The sequence below is a fragment of the Phalaenopsis equestris genome, unplaced genomic scaffold (genome assembly GCF_001263595.1).
Source record: "Phalaenopsis equestris unplaced genomic scaffold, ASM126359v1 Scaffold000315, whole genome shotgun sequence".
Lineage (NCBI taxonomy): Eukaryota > Viridiplantae > Streptophyta > Magnoliopsida > Asparagales > Orchidaceae > Phalaenopsis > Phalaenopsis equestris.
The window spans coordinates 123,922-144,201 of record NW_018164757.1 but is presented as its reverse complement, the minus strand read 5'-3'; the positions used below and the strand labels follow the sequence as shown (position 1 = coordinate 144,201).

General features: G+C 35.1%; 1 protein-coding gene across 1 annotated transcript in view; it reads left to right on the top strand.

Moving 5' to 3' along the window:
- Positions 1–9,011: 9,011 nt before the first annotated feature.
- The window catches only part of LOC110025614 (extended synaptotagmin-2-like), a 66,724-nt gene continuing 55,455 nt past the window's right edge, over positions 9,012–20,280 (top strand). Inside the window, exon 1 of the mRNA XM_020726192.1 lies at positions 9,012–10,114. Within this exon, the coding sequence (XP_020581851.1) occupies positions 9,273–10,114 (842 nt within the window). The 5' untranslated portion in view covers positions 9,012–9,272. The remainder of the gene's footprint in view (positions 10,115–20,280) is intronic.

Here is a 20,280-nt window from a genome sequence, read left to right as displayed (position 1 = left end):
ACTATTATATTTTGTGATCTCTGTTTGAGGGAGGTTGAGTTGGGTAATAGGCTCACCACTTATTTCAATAAAGAAGGTTGAAAAAATTTTATAGCTAAATTCAAGGAACTTACTGGAAGGGATTATAATATGATTAAACTCAAAAACAAGTGGGATCAATTAAAAAAAGGATTGAAAATTTTGGAAAGAATTCAAAAGGGGATCAATGGGATTGGGTTGGGATCCAACAAAGCGGACAACTAATGCACCAAATGATTGGTGTGCTGAGAAGTTAGAGGTAAATACATACATAATATTACTTCTTGCATCAATTTTCAAATTGAAATTATTTTACTAATGAAATTTGAATTCTATTTCAGGTTGTGGTGGCAGCAAAAAAATTTAAATTTAGCGACATTGATCTAGTTTTGGAGGAGTTGGATGGAATGCTCATTGGGGTTATCGCAACGGGAGCTCACACTTTCACCCCAAATGATTAGGCGTTTGTCGACTTACCACTAAACACGGAAATTAAGCATATAAGTGAGTCAGGAGAAGGTCCTAGCCAAATCCCCATAGATGTTCAATCCACTGGCAGAACAAAACGTCCCAGAGTAGAAAAAAAGAAAATAGAAGCTGCATTCGTCAGAGGTACCATAGAGACACTTCTTGAAACCTGCAAAATTAGGCCTGCACCATTAAAGGAAAATGCAATTGAGGAGAGTCTTCAGCTCCTAAATACATGTCCTGGTGTTAAGGCTTATAAAGATATGTATTTAAAATATGTGAAGTTGCTAGGAAACGCAACTCGCAGACAGTTTTTTTACAAAGTTGGACCCAGAGTTCTGACTCGATTACTTGCGTTCTTTCATGGATGATTGACTTCTTATCACATTATGTTTTGCTTTCCTATTGATCTTTGTAATATTTATGTGATGGACTCTTTTCATGGAGAAACTTTCATATGTCTTTTATTATACTATGTAGTGTTTTTTTCATCCACAATACTACCATCTATGTATCACTTTAATTAACTAAAGTTAATTTTTATAATGTTAAAAAAGTTATCACTTTCCAGAATTTGTAGAATGGATGAAGAACAAGTTAACCACAACTGCATTGTTGCTCTCATCCTCACCTTGTTATACCATTACTACCATACATACGTTGATCGAACCCCTTGTATGTCATCGAGTCATATTGGTGATAAATGGGTCTGTGAGTTATTACAGGGCCACCCTACATGGTTTTCCAATATGTTCCTAATGATGAAAGATACATTTCTCGATCTCCTTAATGAACTTCAGAACTTTCATGGGTTGCAAGGCTCAACAAGGATGACAATGAGAGAGCTGTTGACAATTACACTGTATATAATATCCTAGAATGAATCCATTCGAGGAGCTATGAAGCAATTTCAACATTCATTGGAAAGCATTAGCAGATATTTCTCAGTAGGTTTGAATGCTCTTGACAGTTTGGCAATCAAGATAGTTAAGCCCGAGGATCCAACGTTCCGGTCGATTCCCACACATGTTGCAAATGACCCTCGGTACATGTCATTATTCAAGGTATTTATTTAACATATATATTTCATCTACAAATATTATGTACATGTTAAATTTTAATGGAGTATTTCGTGAACGATAGGACTGTATTGGAGCTATTAACGGAACACATGTTGATACACGGCTTTCTGCTGCAGAAAAGGTCACCTACATCGGGCAATGTGGTTTTTCAACACAAAATTTTATGGTCGTGTGTGATTTCAACATGTGTTTTACCTTTGTGATAGTTGGATGGGAATTGATGGCTGGATGGGAAGGTAGTGCACACAATAGCCATATTTTTACGTATGCAACAAGGAATGCCAGACAATGCTACATGATTTCCCGTACCCACCTCCTGATAAGTATATATAACATGTACATCTCGTTTAGTATTTTCACTACTAAATGTCATAACTGAACATGTAAGTACTACTTGGTCGACCATGGTTTCCCGTACCCACCTCCTGGTAAGTATATATAAAAGGTACATCTCGTTTAGTATTTTCACTACTAATTGTCATAACTGAACATGTAAGTACTACTTGGTCGACGCTGGATACCACTTACAGATAGGGTATCTCAAGCCATATCCTTATACAAAATATCATATCTCTGGTTTTGAATGATCAGGCGGAGTAGCACGAGGCAGGAAATAATTATTTAACAAAAGGCATTCCTCATTGTGTGACGTGATCAAAAGATCGTTCGGAGTCTGGAAGAAAACGTGATATGTTGACTAACCCATTTCTAAAGCAGGTGCAGTAACTTCATTCGACGACATCACTCTGGATCACATGCAGAGTTTTCCATGGTAGAAGAAGATTTACTACAGATCCCACCTAAAGCTTTTGAATTCCACATGGCGCACACCATACAACAGCTTGAAATGGATTCACTGGAAGCGCACACTCTAGATGGTGAAGGTGCATCGGAGATGGAAAATTTGAGAGAGCGAATAACAGACAAGATTAGTCTGTCATGAATGAGCCTGCCATGTTTTTACAATCATTAAGTACAATAAGGAATTGTATTTTCATGAAGTAATGACTATAAATCATCTTTGTGTATTATAAAAAATACTTATATACTTCTTTTGTGGCTCAATGGAAGTATTTGATCTATATGTGGTAGTGCACTTGGGTGAATCTCATAAGACCAAAATAATTTATATGAAGTCAATGAAGTCAATTAGAAATTATGCTGCATATTTGTTGATTTGTGCATATTTTCTTAAAAATTATATGAAGTCAATTACCTTATACGCTTTACAATCCCAATGAAAAGCATCCTTACATCTAGTGAAATGTTTATTGGTATGAAATGATGCATATATTGAAGTGAAAGCTTATTTGTCACATGCACATCAATAAACTATCACATACAAATATGATAATACATGAGCTTTATTGGGGCAACTGGAAATTCATACATAGCTCTTCAAACAGGAATTACATGCATGTTGCAAAATTTTCTTTGCTGGCAGTTGTGTTAACTTATTAATTTCAAGAAATGGCTACATGCATGTGCATATTCTTTTAATTGAAACGATTAGTTTACATTTCATGTGGTGCTTATTCTTATAAGCTGGTAGTTGTGAATATTTCTTATAAGCTGGCAGTTTTGAATATATTTTATAATGTGGCAGGTATGAATTTTTTGGTGTTCCTTCATTTTAAGGGCAGCTTGGATGGCCCATGTCTTTAAGGGCAATCACTGCTATAAATAGCTTGATGTGTGCATTTAGAATGGATCTAATATGTGTCACATGCAATAGAATGAAATTTTATTTAAATTGTCTGCTATGTTGATGACGAGATTCTGAATTTTATTTAAGTTACCTCGTTCCCTATGAGATCAATATTCCAGACTCTAAAACATGATATTACTAATACAATACGTGCACTTGTGTGAGCCTCTAGTGTGTTGTTGCACCTGAAAGAGGTATCAGACTCCCTGAGTAGTCTAATGTCTTTGGAGCTCAGGTGCTTGAGGATTCAAATCTAGGAGAGCTTGTTCTCTTCTTTTAAGTACAACGCAGGTGATCCTAAGAATATAGTTGTGTAAAAATTATATAGTTGACTCTGCTATGTAATGGTGCCAAAAGCTTGATGCAATATTTTATGAATAAGAAATTTAAGCAATTAATGTTGGGATTCTATGCAAGTATGCATATAATTATCAGGTAATAAAGGACTTTCTATTTAGGTCCCAAATATCAATCTCATGGGGAAGGTTAAAATTTAAAATGATAAATTTACTAGGAAATTCATAGAAAGCCAAAACGAAATTACTTTCATTAACTTCAAATATTGAGATATTATCAGAACTAAATTATTTTTCATTAACTTTGAATATTGAGATATTATCAGAACTAAATTATTTAACTAACAAAAAAATTGAAATATAAAGTTTAAACAGAAACTACTAAACTATTAAACTATGTTTGATGAAGATTTCTTATGTGAAAAAAACATTTTTCCCACTACAATAAGGTTTTGGTAAAATGAGATAAGATAAATGGTTCAAATATATATTGTGCCAAATAGGAGCAGTTTCAATTCTATAGCCTGATACAGTGCTATAGAAAAACTTTGGCTAATCTCAAGTTTAGTCTCCAAATTTGAGGCTAGGCTAGGAGGATACTGGCTCCCACTTCAGAGCTCCCACTTCCCTTCACCTAAAGGCTAACTCTCGCTTTAGTTTTTAAACACTAAGACTGAATTGAGGATTTTAGTCTGTCACCTTAAAAAATTTCCAATTCTACACCCAATAAAGTATATTTCCCTACTTATTTGAACTTAATTTCTTGAACGAAATTCTCCTTCATGGAATAAAATGTCACTCATACTTTATTTTCAGGATCAGATATTTTACAACACATTTTAATAATTCAATTGACTAGATCGCAAAATAAATTAAGTTTGGAGTTGAAAAATCATCACAATTTATTTTATATTTTAATATTGGCACATCCATATTATCTCTTAATTTCACCATATCTCAGAGTAGGGAGAAAGATAAAGTAAACTACTCAGACTTCATGAGAAAGATACAACAAAACATAAATTTCATATATAAAAGAAAGTTCATACAATACTAATAAACAAAAAATACTTATCTGAAACTTTTTCTCAAAGCAAATCCCTTGTAGCCTCTTTTAGGAAATGTAGGAAGAAGAAATCTCTCACTTTTCTCCTTCTCCAACACTCTTAGAGAAGAATTCACTCTTAATCTCACCACAAAACTCTAAATTATAAAAACAATGGACTCTAAATGGTTGTGGAATGATAAATGGAAAAATGTGTGATGCATAGAAGGTTGAAGTGAGACGATGAGATGTCTAGAAGAGTCACTTTTCTGATCAATTTTGGCCCCAAATAAAGCCTAGAGTCGGTTCTCCAATAAGTGCCTAAAAAAACTCTTGAAAAAGTGTCCAAATTCATCGAATCTTCTAGAAACAGGGGCTGAACCGAAATTGGCGCTATCGGCGCCCATTCTGGTGCCGTCGACGCCAGTGTTTCTCAATTTAATTCGCTGCTTCTGGCGTCGTCGGCGCTGAGTAAAATTCACCATTTGTTCTGTTGGTCTGCGCCATCGGCGCTGCTTTTGGCGTTTTTGGCTCTGAGCATTTCTTTAAAAACGTTATTTTGACTCTAAATTTCATTCTTTTTTCTTCCTTTTTGCTTCAAGTCCTAAAAATCAACAACTTGCAAGATAACATAAAAATAACTTCCATTAAAGTGCAATATCAGCAAAAATGAGTATAAAATATGGGTCTAAAATTGCATATATTTTTGGTGTATAAGCAGGTAAGTTCTGTCGTTTGCCTCGCTATGGTCTTGGAGTTCCTGAGATCATTTTTGCACAAACTCTCAAATGGAATCCATGTTAGAAGTTTTCTGCAAATGGGTTCCTTCACTGTGACAGGCTCATCTTCTTGTTAACGATATGAATCCATGCTCACTTTACCTTTTAGTACGTTGAATCCAAACAAATCTTGTGAATCACACCTAAGTAACAAAGTGTTAGATGGGCAAAAGGAATAAAAAGAAAAGTATAGTACACAATAACATAGGTTTTTTTAGGAAGAAGTCCAATCGTTCCTTCTTAAAGAAACGACTCTCTATTTATAGATTATAGATGTTTCTAGTAAATTACATATTTGTCCCTATTTAAATGGAACGTTATAAATGATTAATGTAACATTACACCTTTGTATTTTTCTAATTTACTCTGGAATTTTTTAATTTTGTAACCGACATTTGTATTATTTCATATTAATAACTCTTTGAAGAGTATATTAAAATTCAACAATTGTTAGCATTCGATCGTCTGATAATCATTCAGTCGATCGAAAGTCATTTGGTTGAATGGAAGGTCTTCAAACAGCTTTTTTGAGAGAGACCTTATCATTGAGATCAACTTAGATGATTAGACAGAGGGTGAGTCACAGGAATCTGATGAGCAACATTCTTTGAGACAAGTGGTCTTCATAGTGGGTTAAGAAGGCGTTTTAAGGAGCGTCCATCGATTTTATTTACAAGGGATCCAATAATTGGTATGGGGAGCTGATTATATGTGGCTGTCCCTCAAATCAGACACTCAATTTTTCTTTTTTTGGATATACTTTCCTTCGTTAGGCAAATGATTCAACCGAATGAAATGACACTAGACTCCCGCCTTTCGGCTATTCCAATGCAGTTTTTGGTATCTTCTTTGTGTGGTCCGTTGAAATTTCTTGAGATTCATGTGGTCATATTTTTAATATACATTATATTATGATTTATCATACTTTTTACTCGACTTATATGCACTCTTTCTTAACATGTTAGGCGTAATTAGAGCAAGAATCTAAAATTTTTTTGGAAATTAGCTTTGAAAGTTTTGGACAAAATATTGAAATTGAATTCCGCATTAAACATGATCATTATTATTTTAAGAAAAAATATAAAGCTCTACTATCTAGTGAATAAGAAGAAATTTAAATAGAATTAATAGTTTTAATAGCTTTGATTTTTCTTACTAGATTCAAACATAAAAATTGGATGAATCTAAGGCTCTGTGTGGTGCAGTTGCAGCTTTCCAGCTTTTCAGCTGCACCTGCGCTGCCCCAGGAAGCTGCTGTGGGGAAGCTGGTTGGTTGTTTGTTGCAGCTGTGTGAAAACAGATGTGGGGTATATGTGGGGCAGTTGCTTCTGGAAAAATGACAATTCTGCCCCTGTTTAGTTAATGTGGGGCAGTTGCTTCTAGAAAAATGACAATTCTGCCCCTGTTTAGTTAAACTGTTTGGAACAGAATAATGACAGTCTTATATATGATACAACAGAAGCAGAAATTCACCTTACAAGCTAAAAATCTAAAAAATAGACTTCTATAATTTTTAGCCAATCTAGAAGCCATAAATTTGATACTTTTAAGGAAAAAGTTCAAAGAAAAACAATCCAGAATTATAGATATTCAGCTCACGTCACAGTGAATAGAAAAACAATCCAGAATTATAGATATTCAGCTCACGTCACAGTGAATATCAATAAAGTAAAAAAAAAGTTTAAAACAATTACAATGACAATTAATAAGATGATTATATTATTTTTAACATTCTGACGATGTAGCTCCCGTGCTAGAATTTTTTTGATCGATGTTCTCCCCTCCCGATCGCCGTCTTCAAGGGAATCCGCTGAACTGTCAACCCAACGAAAGAAGCGAAACTATGTTGTGATGCTCTATGGGCAGCTATAGAACTTTCTCTCGTAGCTGTGCGGCCGCCGTGACATCAGCAGAGAAGTTTGGAGGCTACAGTGGCAAAACAACCGTCTGGACGTCCCGGAATTCCTTGAGCTTATATTTTCTTAATTGCGACTGAAGAGAAAAAAGCAAAACAAAGAAGAAAAGACAAAAAAATACCACACCATTAATCAAAAGGAGCAACAAGAGAAGCAATAGAAATTATCATAATTTTGGCCCTTGGATCTCCTTCAAAACAGGAAAAAATATAGATGAAAGCTAGTCAGTGTAAGGATGTAGAAGTAGTCATTGACGTCGAATTCCATGTCAGCATTGTACAATGAGGGAGAAACTCATCTTCTTGGTTCAAAGGTTGACATATCAATATGTTACAGTTATGAATTCATGTTTGATAATTAAGGAAGATTACATGTTAAAGATATTTCCGATTCATTCCAACAGTCCATTTTCTAAATTTAAATGAAAGCATTCCAGTAGGTTTTTCATAAGCCACAATACTTCATAGAATTTCTTAGATGAATCAAAAGCATTAAAAGTATCATAAAAGTCATAAATTGAAAATGCTAATCACCAAAATAGATTGAAGAAGAGGGAAAGAAGAACAACATCTAAATGCAGTTCTCCTTAAAAGAAGTCAAGTCATAGGAAGCCAGATAAGAGAAGACAAACCCAATTACAACTCTCAGTAAAATCTTTGGCTATAATGAATCCAAAGGATCGAGGATTGCATGAATCGGGATCGACGAACCATGATAAGATTTCACTGCTGAAACGACGAAGAAGAAGGAGAACCTTGTTGAAAGACGAAGAAGAAACGAAGAACCAGGATAAGCTTTCGGTGCTGAAAAGACGAAGGCAAAGAAGAGGCAAAACAAGGATTGCAGCCGAACGATAGGCGAAATCACGAATAGGAGGGCACCTGGGTAAAATGCCGAAGAAGAGAAACGGGGCCGTGAGAGAGAAACAGGGCCGTGGGAGTGAAGCGGGGCCTCGTGGTTGATCTCGCAGCCGTCGGAAGGAAACACCGCGCCAAACAAGTTATTTCTGCGGCCTCCCACCGCAACGCGTAGAGAAAGCCGCGCCAAACGGACCCTAATTCTTATGTAATTTTGGCAGCAATTTCAACGGGAGCGAAGCGGGGCCTCGGAGTTGATCTCGCGGCCGTCGGAAGGAAACACCGCGCTAAACAAGTTATTTCTGCGGCCTTCCGCCGCAACGCATAGAGAAAGCCGCGCCAAACAGACCCTAATTCTTATGTAATTTTGGCAGCAATTTCATATTATATTGTACTTTGAAAAAAATTTAATGCACAAATTAATTGCTATTTACGAGGTACAAGTTCTATAGAAGTTGGAAGAAAATATCATTGCAATTCAAATCATATATATTTATGGATCCAATGTTAATTTAAAAAATCATATTATCAAACTAATGCATTTTCACTTATAATGATAAAATTGTTAGAAATTTTATGAAAAAGTATGAGTTAAGCTTTATAGTGAATTTTAATGTTTGAAACATAAAATAAAACTACAAATTTTAAATATGTAATAATTTAATATCACCTTGTGAATTGCCTCAAAAAGTTACAAATTTTAAATATATAATTTAATATCACCTTGTGAATTGCCTCAAAAAGATTTTGTTATAAATAATTATTTAATATTATTAATAATTGATAGTTATAATAAAATATTTACGATGAACTGCTCAACTTCTATGATTGCGGAACACACGCTCCGCTGGTCTAACGTGCGTCCCTAACGTCGGCTTTATCAGAAGAATCGTTGCCCATATCGAGACCCACAGAGCTCGATATGGCCTCCTCAGCCTCCCATTGTCTTCGCTTCAATTCTTGTGCTTCCTTCTCTGTTTCGTTTCTCTTATCTACTCCGTTCGACCCTTACCCTAGATCCGGTCAGCCTGTTCTGCCGACTACGAGAGACTTCACTAACCACCTTCTTCGCTTCTCCTAGCCTTTCATGCATTACCTCCGCGATGCTCTCGCTGCGGGATTTTGTTTCCCGCGTCTCAATCCTCGACTGCCCCTTCAAATTGAGTAATGAATGTTACGGCGGAATTTTCCGGCTGAGCCGCCGGAGGCGGAGGAGGAGAGTACTCATTGGCTTTCTATCCAGTGACGCTTGCAGAAGGAGTTGGAAATGCTTATCAGTGTGCAGAAAAACTGGTAATTTGAACTCCGGTTTGGTCCATCCCGTCCAGTTAAGTTCGGCGAAGAGGAGCGCCAGGGCGCAGAGGCTGTTAGTCGGCATGAAACTCTCCGGTGAGCTTGGCGGCCCAGGCGGCTGCAGGGAGGATGCAGCCGCGGTAGGCTCCGAGCATGTGCGGATGGAATCGGCCAATTTTACGAGCTACGTGGAGGATCCTCTAGTGGACAAGCTGAGGTCGCAGCTTGGGGTCATCCATCCGATACCTTCGCCTCCCATCAATCGGAATATTGTGGGTTTCTTTGTGCTCTTCTTTTTCATTGGGGTTATGTTTGATAAGCTGTGGACCTCAAGGAGGTCGAGTAAGTCAGTTCGGGAGGATCGAGCAGGGACGTGGCCGCAGGTGCCAACTAGCTTCTCGATGTTTCTCGAGAAGGATCTGCAGCGGAAGGAGTCCGTGGAGTGGGTTAATATGGTATTGGGAAAGCTGTGGAAAGTTTATCGACCTGGGATTGAGAATTGGATCATAGGGCTTCTTCAGCCGGTGATTGATAATCTCCGAAAACCTAGTTATGTGCAGAGAGTGGAGATTAAGCAGTTTTCACTTGGCGATGAGCCTTTATCGGTTAGGAATGTGGAGCGGAGGACTTCTCGGCGGGTCAATGATTTGCAGTAAGCTTTTGTGGTGTTTATGAGCATTTCATTTAACCATGTTCAGATTTTCCGCTGAACTCAACTTTATGGTTGGTGGCTAATTTAAGTCCATTACGCCAAGCTACAGCTTTATCCTTCTCCAAAAATATTAGTTGTCGGCTAAATCCTCTCATTGTTGTTATTTCTGCTGAAGTCGACTTTATGATATCAATACCTTATTAACAAGGCTGGACCGAAAAACATGAGAAAAAAGAGGAGATAGAACTTGGAGTGAGAAAATTTTGTAATTTTATTGGATTGCCAAAATGTAGCAGAATGAGCAGAGTGATCTGATTGATTGGATGTGTCCGGCTCACCCTCTGACCTTTTATTTATTAGTTTGAGTTGAGGTTTAGTACGACAAAAAGTGCTACATTTGAGCAACATAGGTGAAAATTGCATATCAGAATCTAGTAAGTGTCTCAATTAACTTGTAACTCTTGGACATTTGGTGACATGGGAGACTAGTTTTGATCAAATTTATTTGGCGAGAGGAGTGAATAGTCTTGGAGCTTATGGAACTTTAACTGTTAGGATGAAGATATTGACTGAATAGCTCTAGGTTGCTTCTACTTGACAGTGAGTTCAATATTCGTTGGGGTTTTAGTTGTATTTCTTAAACTGTCAACAAGCTTTCTGCTCAATTCATGATGACTAACGAGGTTTTATAAATCTTGCTGAGACGATTATGGTATGTAATTGCTAAGAAAATATATTTTACAATTTTCATGCAAGACTTGCATCTCAATAACACCTCATGGAATCATTTTTTTTAAACTTCATTATAATTATTAAGTACATTTCTTGGGTTGTACTCTCTTTTGGCAATAATTGAATAGAATCGTGAGAAGCTTGTTGCCTCAGTGCCCATAAATGGAGTTGCTGTAATAGGCATCCATCATGCTTTTATAAGGGGCAATGACCAAAAGTGGAAATAACATGTTCATCTATTTTTAGTGCATTGAAATATAAACTATTGTTTACATTGATTCGAATTAGTAATCGTGTACCTCAAGAGGCTAACACGCCCAATAGAGCAACAAGAGGTTAGTCTTTAAGGACTGGGTATTGACTTATTGACCGAATTTCAAGTATTTATTTACCGCTGTCGAGTGGGATGAACTACAAAAAAAGTCTACTACGTGTTCAAGGATGATTTTACTCGTACTCGCATCAATCCCAATAGATCAATTAAGTTAAACGTGCCATCTACCTATTCAATCCTCTCTACCAGGAGGCTCAACTATTTTCCACAAGCTGGCATTTAATCATTGCTATTAGGGCCAAATGCATTGTATATTTTTCTGCATTTTATGCATGTCTTGTTTATTCTATAGCCCTTTCTATAGTGCCTATGATGCCATATATTTATTTATAAATAGAATTTTCTAGGATGACAAAGGACTTTTTTGAAGTTTCCAGGAGTTTTGACTATTATTTCTTGAATATTTTTGAAGCCTCTAAGGCTCTTTCTTGAGGACTTTTTCTCTTTGACTATAAATATATTTTTTGTCTTTTTTGTGTTCTTTTGTTTAGTAAGGTGTAGGTGTTACTCACAAACAACTCATAATCTAACTATAACAATAAAGGAAATTTGAAGTTTAACATGTTTATAACCTCATTTAAAAGAGAAAAACATATTTTAACTTAAAAAAGTATAGGCTTTATTGAATTTCATATGCTTAAGTGTAATTGATCTATGGTTAAATTATGAATGAGAAAATTTGAATTAATTTTATGAAGCATCTCCGCCTCCGTTTGCAAGCGTCATCTGATATAAAGCTGATGAGTATATTTTATTTTATCTCATAAATTCTCCCATTTTTAATGATTTTAGTTCAGGAGAATTTTCTAAATTTAGAGTATTTTTTAATCTATTATGTAATTTTTCAATTTCTCTAATTTCCTTTTTTAAACTTTTCTTAAATTTCTTCAATCGTATTTCAAACTTTATTATTTCTTCTTCCATGATTAATAAATTCATCCTACTCTTATGCCTACAATTTTATTTTTAAAGTATAATGGTCCATTACGCTTCCAAAAGATTGTTTAAGATAATGTTATCCTGTTTTGATTTGATATCTTATTATTCTATGGTTCGACCTTAGAATCTCTGGTTCATCTTACACTTTTCTCTGTGATTTTCTAGAGAAAGTTAAGGCTCAGCAAGACCCTCAAGGTCTTTAACAGACCATAACCTTATGTAAGCACTTTAGAGATTTAAAGCACAACATTAATTCGTTTTCTACCCTATGTGTAGCTAGAAAAGATAAGAATCAAGACAAAATAAAACATAGATTTAATTAAACCAACAGAATAATAATAATAACCATTGGTACAATAAAAACAAACTGACAAACATTGAGCAGGAAGATAATATTTAGCCGCTGTGGCCAACAGACATTATATTAAAACAAAGGGAGAAAAAGAAGAAAGAAGATATAATTCACGCTGCCTCTAACAAGAGAAGGAAGAGCTTTAAATAGACGAGAAGGGCTCGCAATATTCATCACTGCTTATGTATTTGTTAAGTGAAATGAATAATTGCTAGTGTCTTTTTAGGTTGACTGAGCAATTTGGTATCTGCATTTATCGAAATAATTCTCAGAATATTCTCTATTGATAAGTGACCATCTGCTTTTGTCGGAATAATTATTAGAATATTCTTTTACTTTAGATGGTGCGCTGCTGAAGAATAATTGATTAGTACGTCTTTATGTTTATCTTCTTACTTCTGACTCGGACTATTCATTGCTTCAAGTTTTTTTTCGTATTCCTTGTATAATATCTCTTTTCTGACAATACGTACATTTGTAAATTTTCTACTTCTGTAATTTCTGACAAAATAATTCTTTGGTTTCTTTGCTGACAGCTAAGTTGTTTTTGTTGACAATAGAGATCCACTTCTTATACATTAATTCGTGTATTTTTTTAGCAGCTTCTTATAGTGACTGTATATGAATAATTTTTCTGAGCAGTAATATACCCAGATATTTGAATGGTCAATTTTCTTTGCCGCACTCTATATATGGTATAAGTCTTCAGCTGCTGATTTTAGAAATAATTTTTCTTTAGGTTTGTGTTTCGGGTTGTAAGGTTCACTGCTAATTCCAATTTGTCTTAAGGAAATAACTCGTTCTTTTATCTTAGGATGAGTTTGATATAATTTTGTAAAAAAAAATCCAATGTATGACTACTTGGTGGAAGGTATCCACCGCTTCAATAATTGATTTTGGTAATTCTTTTAGAAGTCTATCTTCTTCTAAATATATCATATGGATTAAACTGCATTTGTATAATTCTGAGACAAACTTAATATCAGTATTTTCATAAATATAAGTAACTTGATATTTTCCAGCTGTATGAAAATAAATTTGAGAATTAACCCTCTCTTCATAAAAAAAATAATTGTTGTCATTCCTGCACTATTTCTATAATATTTTTTGTAGATGTGTCCTACTATTTTCGCATATGTAGCATTTTTTGAAGAAGATGGTTCATTTTCAGTAATTAAAGAAGAAGCTTTAGCTTTTTCTTTATTTTCTTCTCTGACAATTATGAGATTTGCAAAATATCTAAATTTCTTTAATTCGGATAAAAATGGTAACTCATCCTCTGGTATTTCTCCAATGAGATACTTTTTTATTTGAAATAATTCATTTAGAATATTATTGCTAAAAGTAATTTCACATTCTAATTTTCTTATTTGTAGATCAACAATTTTTAGATAATTGGTGTTATATGGGTTAAATTTTTCTTCAGTTTCACTGGTTATATCATAAGTATCGATATTTTTATCATCCATTTTTATTTCCTACATAATTCACGTGTTCGTATATTAGTAAGAAAATTTTTATTTCCTTCAATATATTCTAAATCGAATGTATATGCAGTGAACCAACTTTATCATCTAATTAATCTTTTATTTGGTAATGAATCCACAATTTTTTCTTTGATCAAAGAACATAACAGTTTTATTGGGGCTTACGCCCTGCCTCTGATTCTAGCTTCTCCTGCATGCAGTTATTCCCGGTAGGCTCGTCGTCTTTATCCCACACGCAATCTTGGATCAGGCTCGTCTGCTTCGAGCTTCTCTCCCACACTCGCATCGTCTTCGTCTTCTCACGTTGGTTCTTGCATCGTGTTCTCTCGCACTCGTCATCTTTGTCTGTGTCTTCTCTCGCACTCGCATTGCCTTCATCTTCACATGTAGGCTCTCATATCGTGTTCTCCTGAACTCATCGTCTTAGTATGCGTTGTCTTCTAATGTAGGCTCTCACATCATGTTCTTCCGCCCTCGTCGTTTCTATGTTGTCTTCTCCCGTGAGGTAGCAAATATAGTGAATTGTTTTGTGTTTTTTAATGCTTTTATGAGTCTTTAGTTTATGATTTCACCGTAGCAACAGTGAGGTTACTGTAGCTACAATAATTTCACTATAGCTACTACAGTGAACCGCAATTTTTTTTTTCTTTCATGTTTAAGATTTGCATAATTAGTTTATTTTTTTCCTTAAAATATATATTCTTTATTTTTTTATACTATGGGGCTTACGTTCGGCGCCTTAGGGCTTACGCCTCACCCCATAACAACTAAAACGCCCCGCCCAAGCCCACACCTTTTAAAACATTGCCTGTTGCTAGGAATTTGTTAAGGGATGTGGCTAAAAAAATTATTGGTGGAGCTTTACATGGAGAACAAAAACACTATTAAGATGTTCAATGATAGTCAATTAGCTATAGTATTTCAAAAATTATGGTATACCGTGATCAAACAAAATATATAGAGATTGACATACACTTCACCTTTGAGAAGGTCAGTGGAGGGGTTGTTCGACAAATCTATATTCCAACTCAGTATCAAATTGTTGACATTCTTGCCAAGGCTATTCCTTGACAACACTTCAGTGATCTAAGCAGCAAGTGTAGGATGTATGACATATAAAATCCAACTTGATGGGGAGTGTTGATATTCATGTTCAGTTTAGAAAACCGTTGCTCCACTATAATATTTGAGGTGGATAAATTAATCTCCCTTAAATTATCCATTATTATGTTTTTATTTCCATCCTTTTTCATCATATGATGATTTGATTTTCTCACTAATTGCATGAGGGTTAGTCTGAGCTGAATCTATATATTAGTTATTTGCTTAATAAATTAGAGAGGTTATTCTATTCAAAAATCTATATTTGTTATAAATTTTTGTAGTTAATTATAAAAAATTAATACAAATATAATTAGGCAGAATTAACAATATTACAGGATGATTTGATAAAAAATAATTATAAAATTTTTTACAAGTCATCAGTGTATAGGATAGGAAGAAGGCATCAGACTTGCTTCATCGAAGAAGATCACTCGATCTTCTTCCTGGTAGAGGCTGGCTACCAAGCCTTTCTCTTTGTTTGGAATGACTTCAATTCAATTATTGCAGCAACAACAACCATTCACATTCATTTCTCCAATTAGTTTATAGTTTTTATACTACATAGTATAAGTAATGGAGGGAAAGAAAGTGAAGGGGCCACTGTTAGTTGAATTTTGAGTGGATGGTATACCTCACCCCTTCAAAATAAGTAGAAAAATATTTTATTTGCTTTGTTTTAGACAAATAATTTTTTTTTCTTTTAAATTTCATTAATATTTCCTCATATATAAAACTTAAATTTCAAAATTTCAGAGTTGAATTTTGAAATCTAATTTTATCAAAGCATGACCTCCATAAAATTACACATATACACATATAGTATTACATTAAATCAATGAAATTATAAATTGAAAATAAATATTAATTAGAAATATTCATTTTGCATTTGGTCATTAGCTTTTACAAGTTGCTATACTCTTTTTACTTTAAGCTTTGATAGCTGATCTATTTTTTTGTCCATTTTATCTATGTGCTACCTTAGGCATTGTAGGAGTGCTATAACTTTCTGGTGGGCCGATTTTCTACACTTAAGGATGCCATCCTAAAATATTACTTGTATTATGGATGTTATCTAAGAATTGATAAATTCTGATAAACCGTGTAAAACCATAACCTTGCTACACGACAACTCGATTATTTACATTCTATCAGTTTGGCTATTTTCTACTAGCTACTATTTTAATAAATCCATCAAATTTTAGATTCCCCTTCAAATCACATAAGCACCACGCCAACATTCTTAGTATATAAAATATGAAAAGTCACGTCATTTAACTCCTAATCTCTTTTGTTTTTGAAACTTTGCATTTTGCATTAAAGAAACAAAATTGTTACAAAAAAAAGTCAAAAAACCAAAAAACTATGTCCCATGGGCATTTACAAAATGAGCTCTGCAGTGTCCTTTTTGTAAAAACCAGAAAAAGAGGATCACGGGCATTTACGTGTTTCAAAAGAAAATCACAATCTAAGGCCATCTTTGCACAAGTATGGGCAGCTGTGTTGCTTTCTCTACTGGTGTGTTGAAACAAAACTTGCTTAAACTTAAGCAAAAAATTGATATTTGAATTGTTGGGAGTGTTGTGTTGCCACATCTTCTTGTCCATGGTGCGCCTGAAGTTGTCAATAATGTTGGAGTTGTCCTCCTAAATGATTATACATTTGCCTTCAGTCAATCTTGAATCATATTTTTGAAAGATAAAATTGAAGTCATTTCCACCTGTGTACTGTCCCAATGCAATAATTTGTGTCCAATAGCCACAATCAATTGCCCTAGATCGTCGTGAATGATGAATTCAATGGTCACAAGGTTGGAGGAATGGAGTGTCCTGTTGACACTCGCCTTGAACCAACCCACAGTGGAAAGGTGCTAAAGAGGGCGTATGTGCAGCCAATGAGGCTGATTGGCACTCTAGTGCTCCGAAATTGGATGAAAATGCTCGGTCCAGGCCTTCAGCAGGTTTGAGGCGATAGTCATGGGAGTACCATGAGCTTTTGCATGCTATTTGGCATTTATGGCTTGCTAGCAAATATACTGCATTTCAAAATTGTCTTGCCAAGGGGTTGTTTGCTGGAATGACTGTGCGGAGCTTCCTGAGGACTTCGTCGAAGTTGGGATTTTTCGGGATGCTATATCCCCGACTTTTAAGTTTGTCCAGCATTGCAACCATGTGCAAACATTTAGTAGAAATATAAGTTCTGTTTTCTCAGCTTTACATCCCCATAGGCACTGCAGGGACTTGACAAGGCCACGATAGGCCAACCAGGTGTTTGTAGGAATATTGTCAATGCTTAGTCGCCATCAAAAGGCCTTCTCCGTTGGTCAAAGCTTGAGCTTGAGATAAAATCTATGTTGAGAAGTGAGAGTGGTTCCTTTTTTCAGTGTCTAAGAATGATTACTCCTATGAAGACAAAAGTTCTAGTGAAAGACGGGCCTTATCAAAGCTACAAATTGTTTACACATAATTAAAAAAGGTCGTGTAAGTCTTGAAAATTTCTCTGAAATCTTTATCCTCTTTTCTTACTTATTTTTTATTTATTCTTGCTGGTAGTATTCTGGTGTCACTGATAAATTTAGATCTAGCAATCATACTATTGAAATAGCATTGATTGAAGATATGGCGGTGAAAAATAAATTTGGGTAATTTGATCATGTAAAAGTAGGAAGGAAAATGAATTAAAAAGTAACTAAGGGTCTGTTTGGGGCATATGTTGATTATTTATAATCTGGTAATAAACAAATTATTCTGATAATCTGATAATCTGCAGATTATCACAATAAGTTGACTTGCTGTTTAGGGCAGCTTATTCAAAATAACTTATTGATAGCTGTTGCTGGATAAATGATCTTCATGCCCTTGTTTGGTGAAACTGTTTGCAACAGAACTAAAATGAGAACAGATAGAACTAAAATGAGAACGGAAGTATATAATACAGAACTATGAAATCATCAAGATTAGTTCAAAAGATAACATACAGTGCTCACACTCTCATGAGTATAAGAAGAAATAGAAAAGGATAAATACAATTAAAACTACAATGAGAAATATTAAAATACTCAATTTCAAACTCTGACTACGTCCGTCCTCAGCTGCACTGTCAACCTGGGAAATCATCGTATCTCGATCACTGCTGACAGTGTAACATGTTGTACTGTCGGCCCATCGGAAGAAACCATAACGAGTTGAACACCCTTGCGACAACTGTAGAACTGTCTCCCACTGCTGTTAGGCTGACGCAACGTGAGTAACATAGCAGATAGTCCGCAGTAACAGAAAACAATTGTGCTTGTCCCCATAATCCTAAAAAACATGCTGCTATAGCTGCCAAAAAAAAAATCAATTGTTAGATCCTGAAAAAAAAATTGCTATAGCTGCCAAAAAAAAAAAAAATCAATTGTTAGATCCTGAAAAAAAAAACAACAAAAAGACATGCAGACGAAAATAAACCTATATTGTACAAAATAAATAAAACTTGATGGATCAGCTGTCATATATAACATCCGCGATTGACTCCCTCAAAACAGTCATCTCAACCACACTCTCAGCGTCATGAACTCAGCGTCATGAACCCCAAATTCGTTAGAGTCAATCTCATCCTCATGGACTGAAGGCCCAACCACAAATGTTGATGGTTCTTTAAAGATATTCAGTTCATCATTATCAGCATACTAAAGTCCGTATCTGAACGTGAAGGATGTCGTCGGATGTATTTATGAAGTGTCATTATTGCTACCATAATATGCACCTGCTTTTCAAATGGATACGAAGACATATCACGTAAGATGACCCATTTCTTCTTTCAAATCTCAAACGTTTTTTCAATTACCCCGCGTAAAGAGGAGTAATGTTTATTAAACATTTCTTTCCTGCCACGGATAGTGCCACTTGTTTGCTCAAAATCTGAAATATGATATCTAGTGTCTGAATATGACTTCAGGTAGTCTCTCTGCATAGGATATCCAACATCAACCAAATAGTATTTTCCTGTTATGGAATACACTGTTAATGACAAATAATAATATAACTAGTACGTTTACAAATCAAATCATACCTGAATGCGGGTAAGGAAAACACTGTGATCTATTCCTTGTTGCATAAGAGAAAATCTGACTGTCATGTGCACTCCCTTCTCAGCCCATCATGACAAAAGTGAAACATATGTTGAGTCACATATCACCATGAAATTTTGAGTTGTTGAATCACTACGATCAATGTACGCCACCTTGTCCTGACTGGGTTGTTGGGCATCGACGTGAGTACCGTCAATTGCAGCTATGCAGTTCTATTTTACAACGTTAGAAAATTGTAGAATTTTAGAAGTAACGTAAAAAAACTAATAGTTACCTTAAAATAAGGCATGTAACAAAGATCGTTGGCTATTTCTTTTAGAGTACTAGCAAATGATAGATCCTTTGACTTAACGATTTAAGCTGCTAAGCTAATAAGTGCCTGTATGCCTTTGGAGAAGTAACGACTTATTGTTTTCGATGAATGCTGAAATCTCTCCATAGCAACTATAATACATCCGTTCTATGACAAGATGTATAATGTTATAGCCAACATCTCCCTTCTCGTCGTTATAGAAAAACCTTGGAGACCGTGATTCAAATATAACTCGTGCGGGAGATCCATAAAAATTGGTACACTCATTCGAAATATGTTGCTGAACCTTATTGGATGTCCGTAATTCATCTCACCTACCCATTTAACTCCAATAAAACTGGACGTCATCGAGGTATACAAACACTGTTGGATTGGTAATACTTCAACAACAATATTGTAATAGCTGAAACCCATGCCATTCTCTTACGACGTTCCTGCTGTAGATCCATCATAAATTCAAAAGATGTCAGTTATTTCAGCAATTGTTAATACATAGTAGAAGTGAGAAATAAGTAAGGAAACATGAAGCCCTTAAAATGAAAATGTACAAAGATCAATTTATTGACAAACATGAATCATCTAGAAGTGCACTAAAAAAAAGATCCGTACAAAAGTCAACATATTAAAATTACCCATTAAGATGTCCATAACATAACAAAAGATACAAATAACAACAGCAACAACAACAACAACAACAACAACAAAGCCTTAATCCCACTATGTGGGGTCGGCTACATGAATCTTTTTTCTGCATTGCGTCATATTTAGTGTCATATCTTCATTTAGTTCTAGTAAATTAAGATCATTTTTAATACAATAAGCCCAAGTCTTTCTAG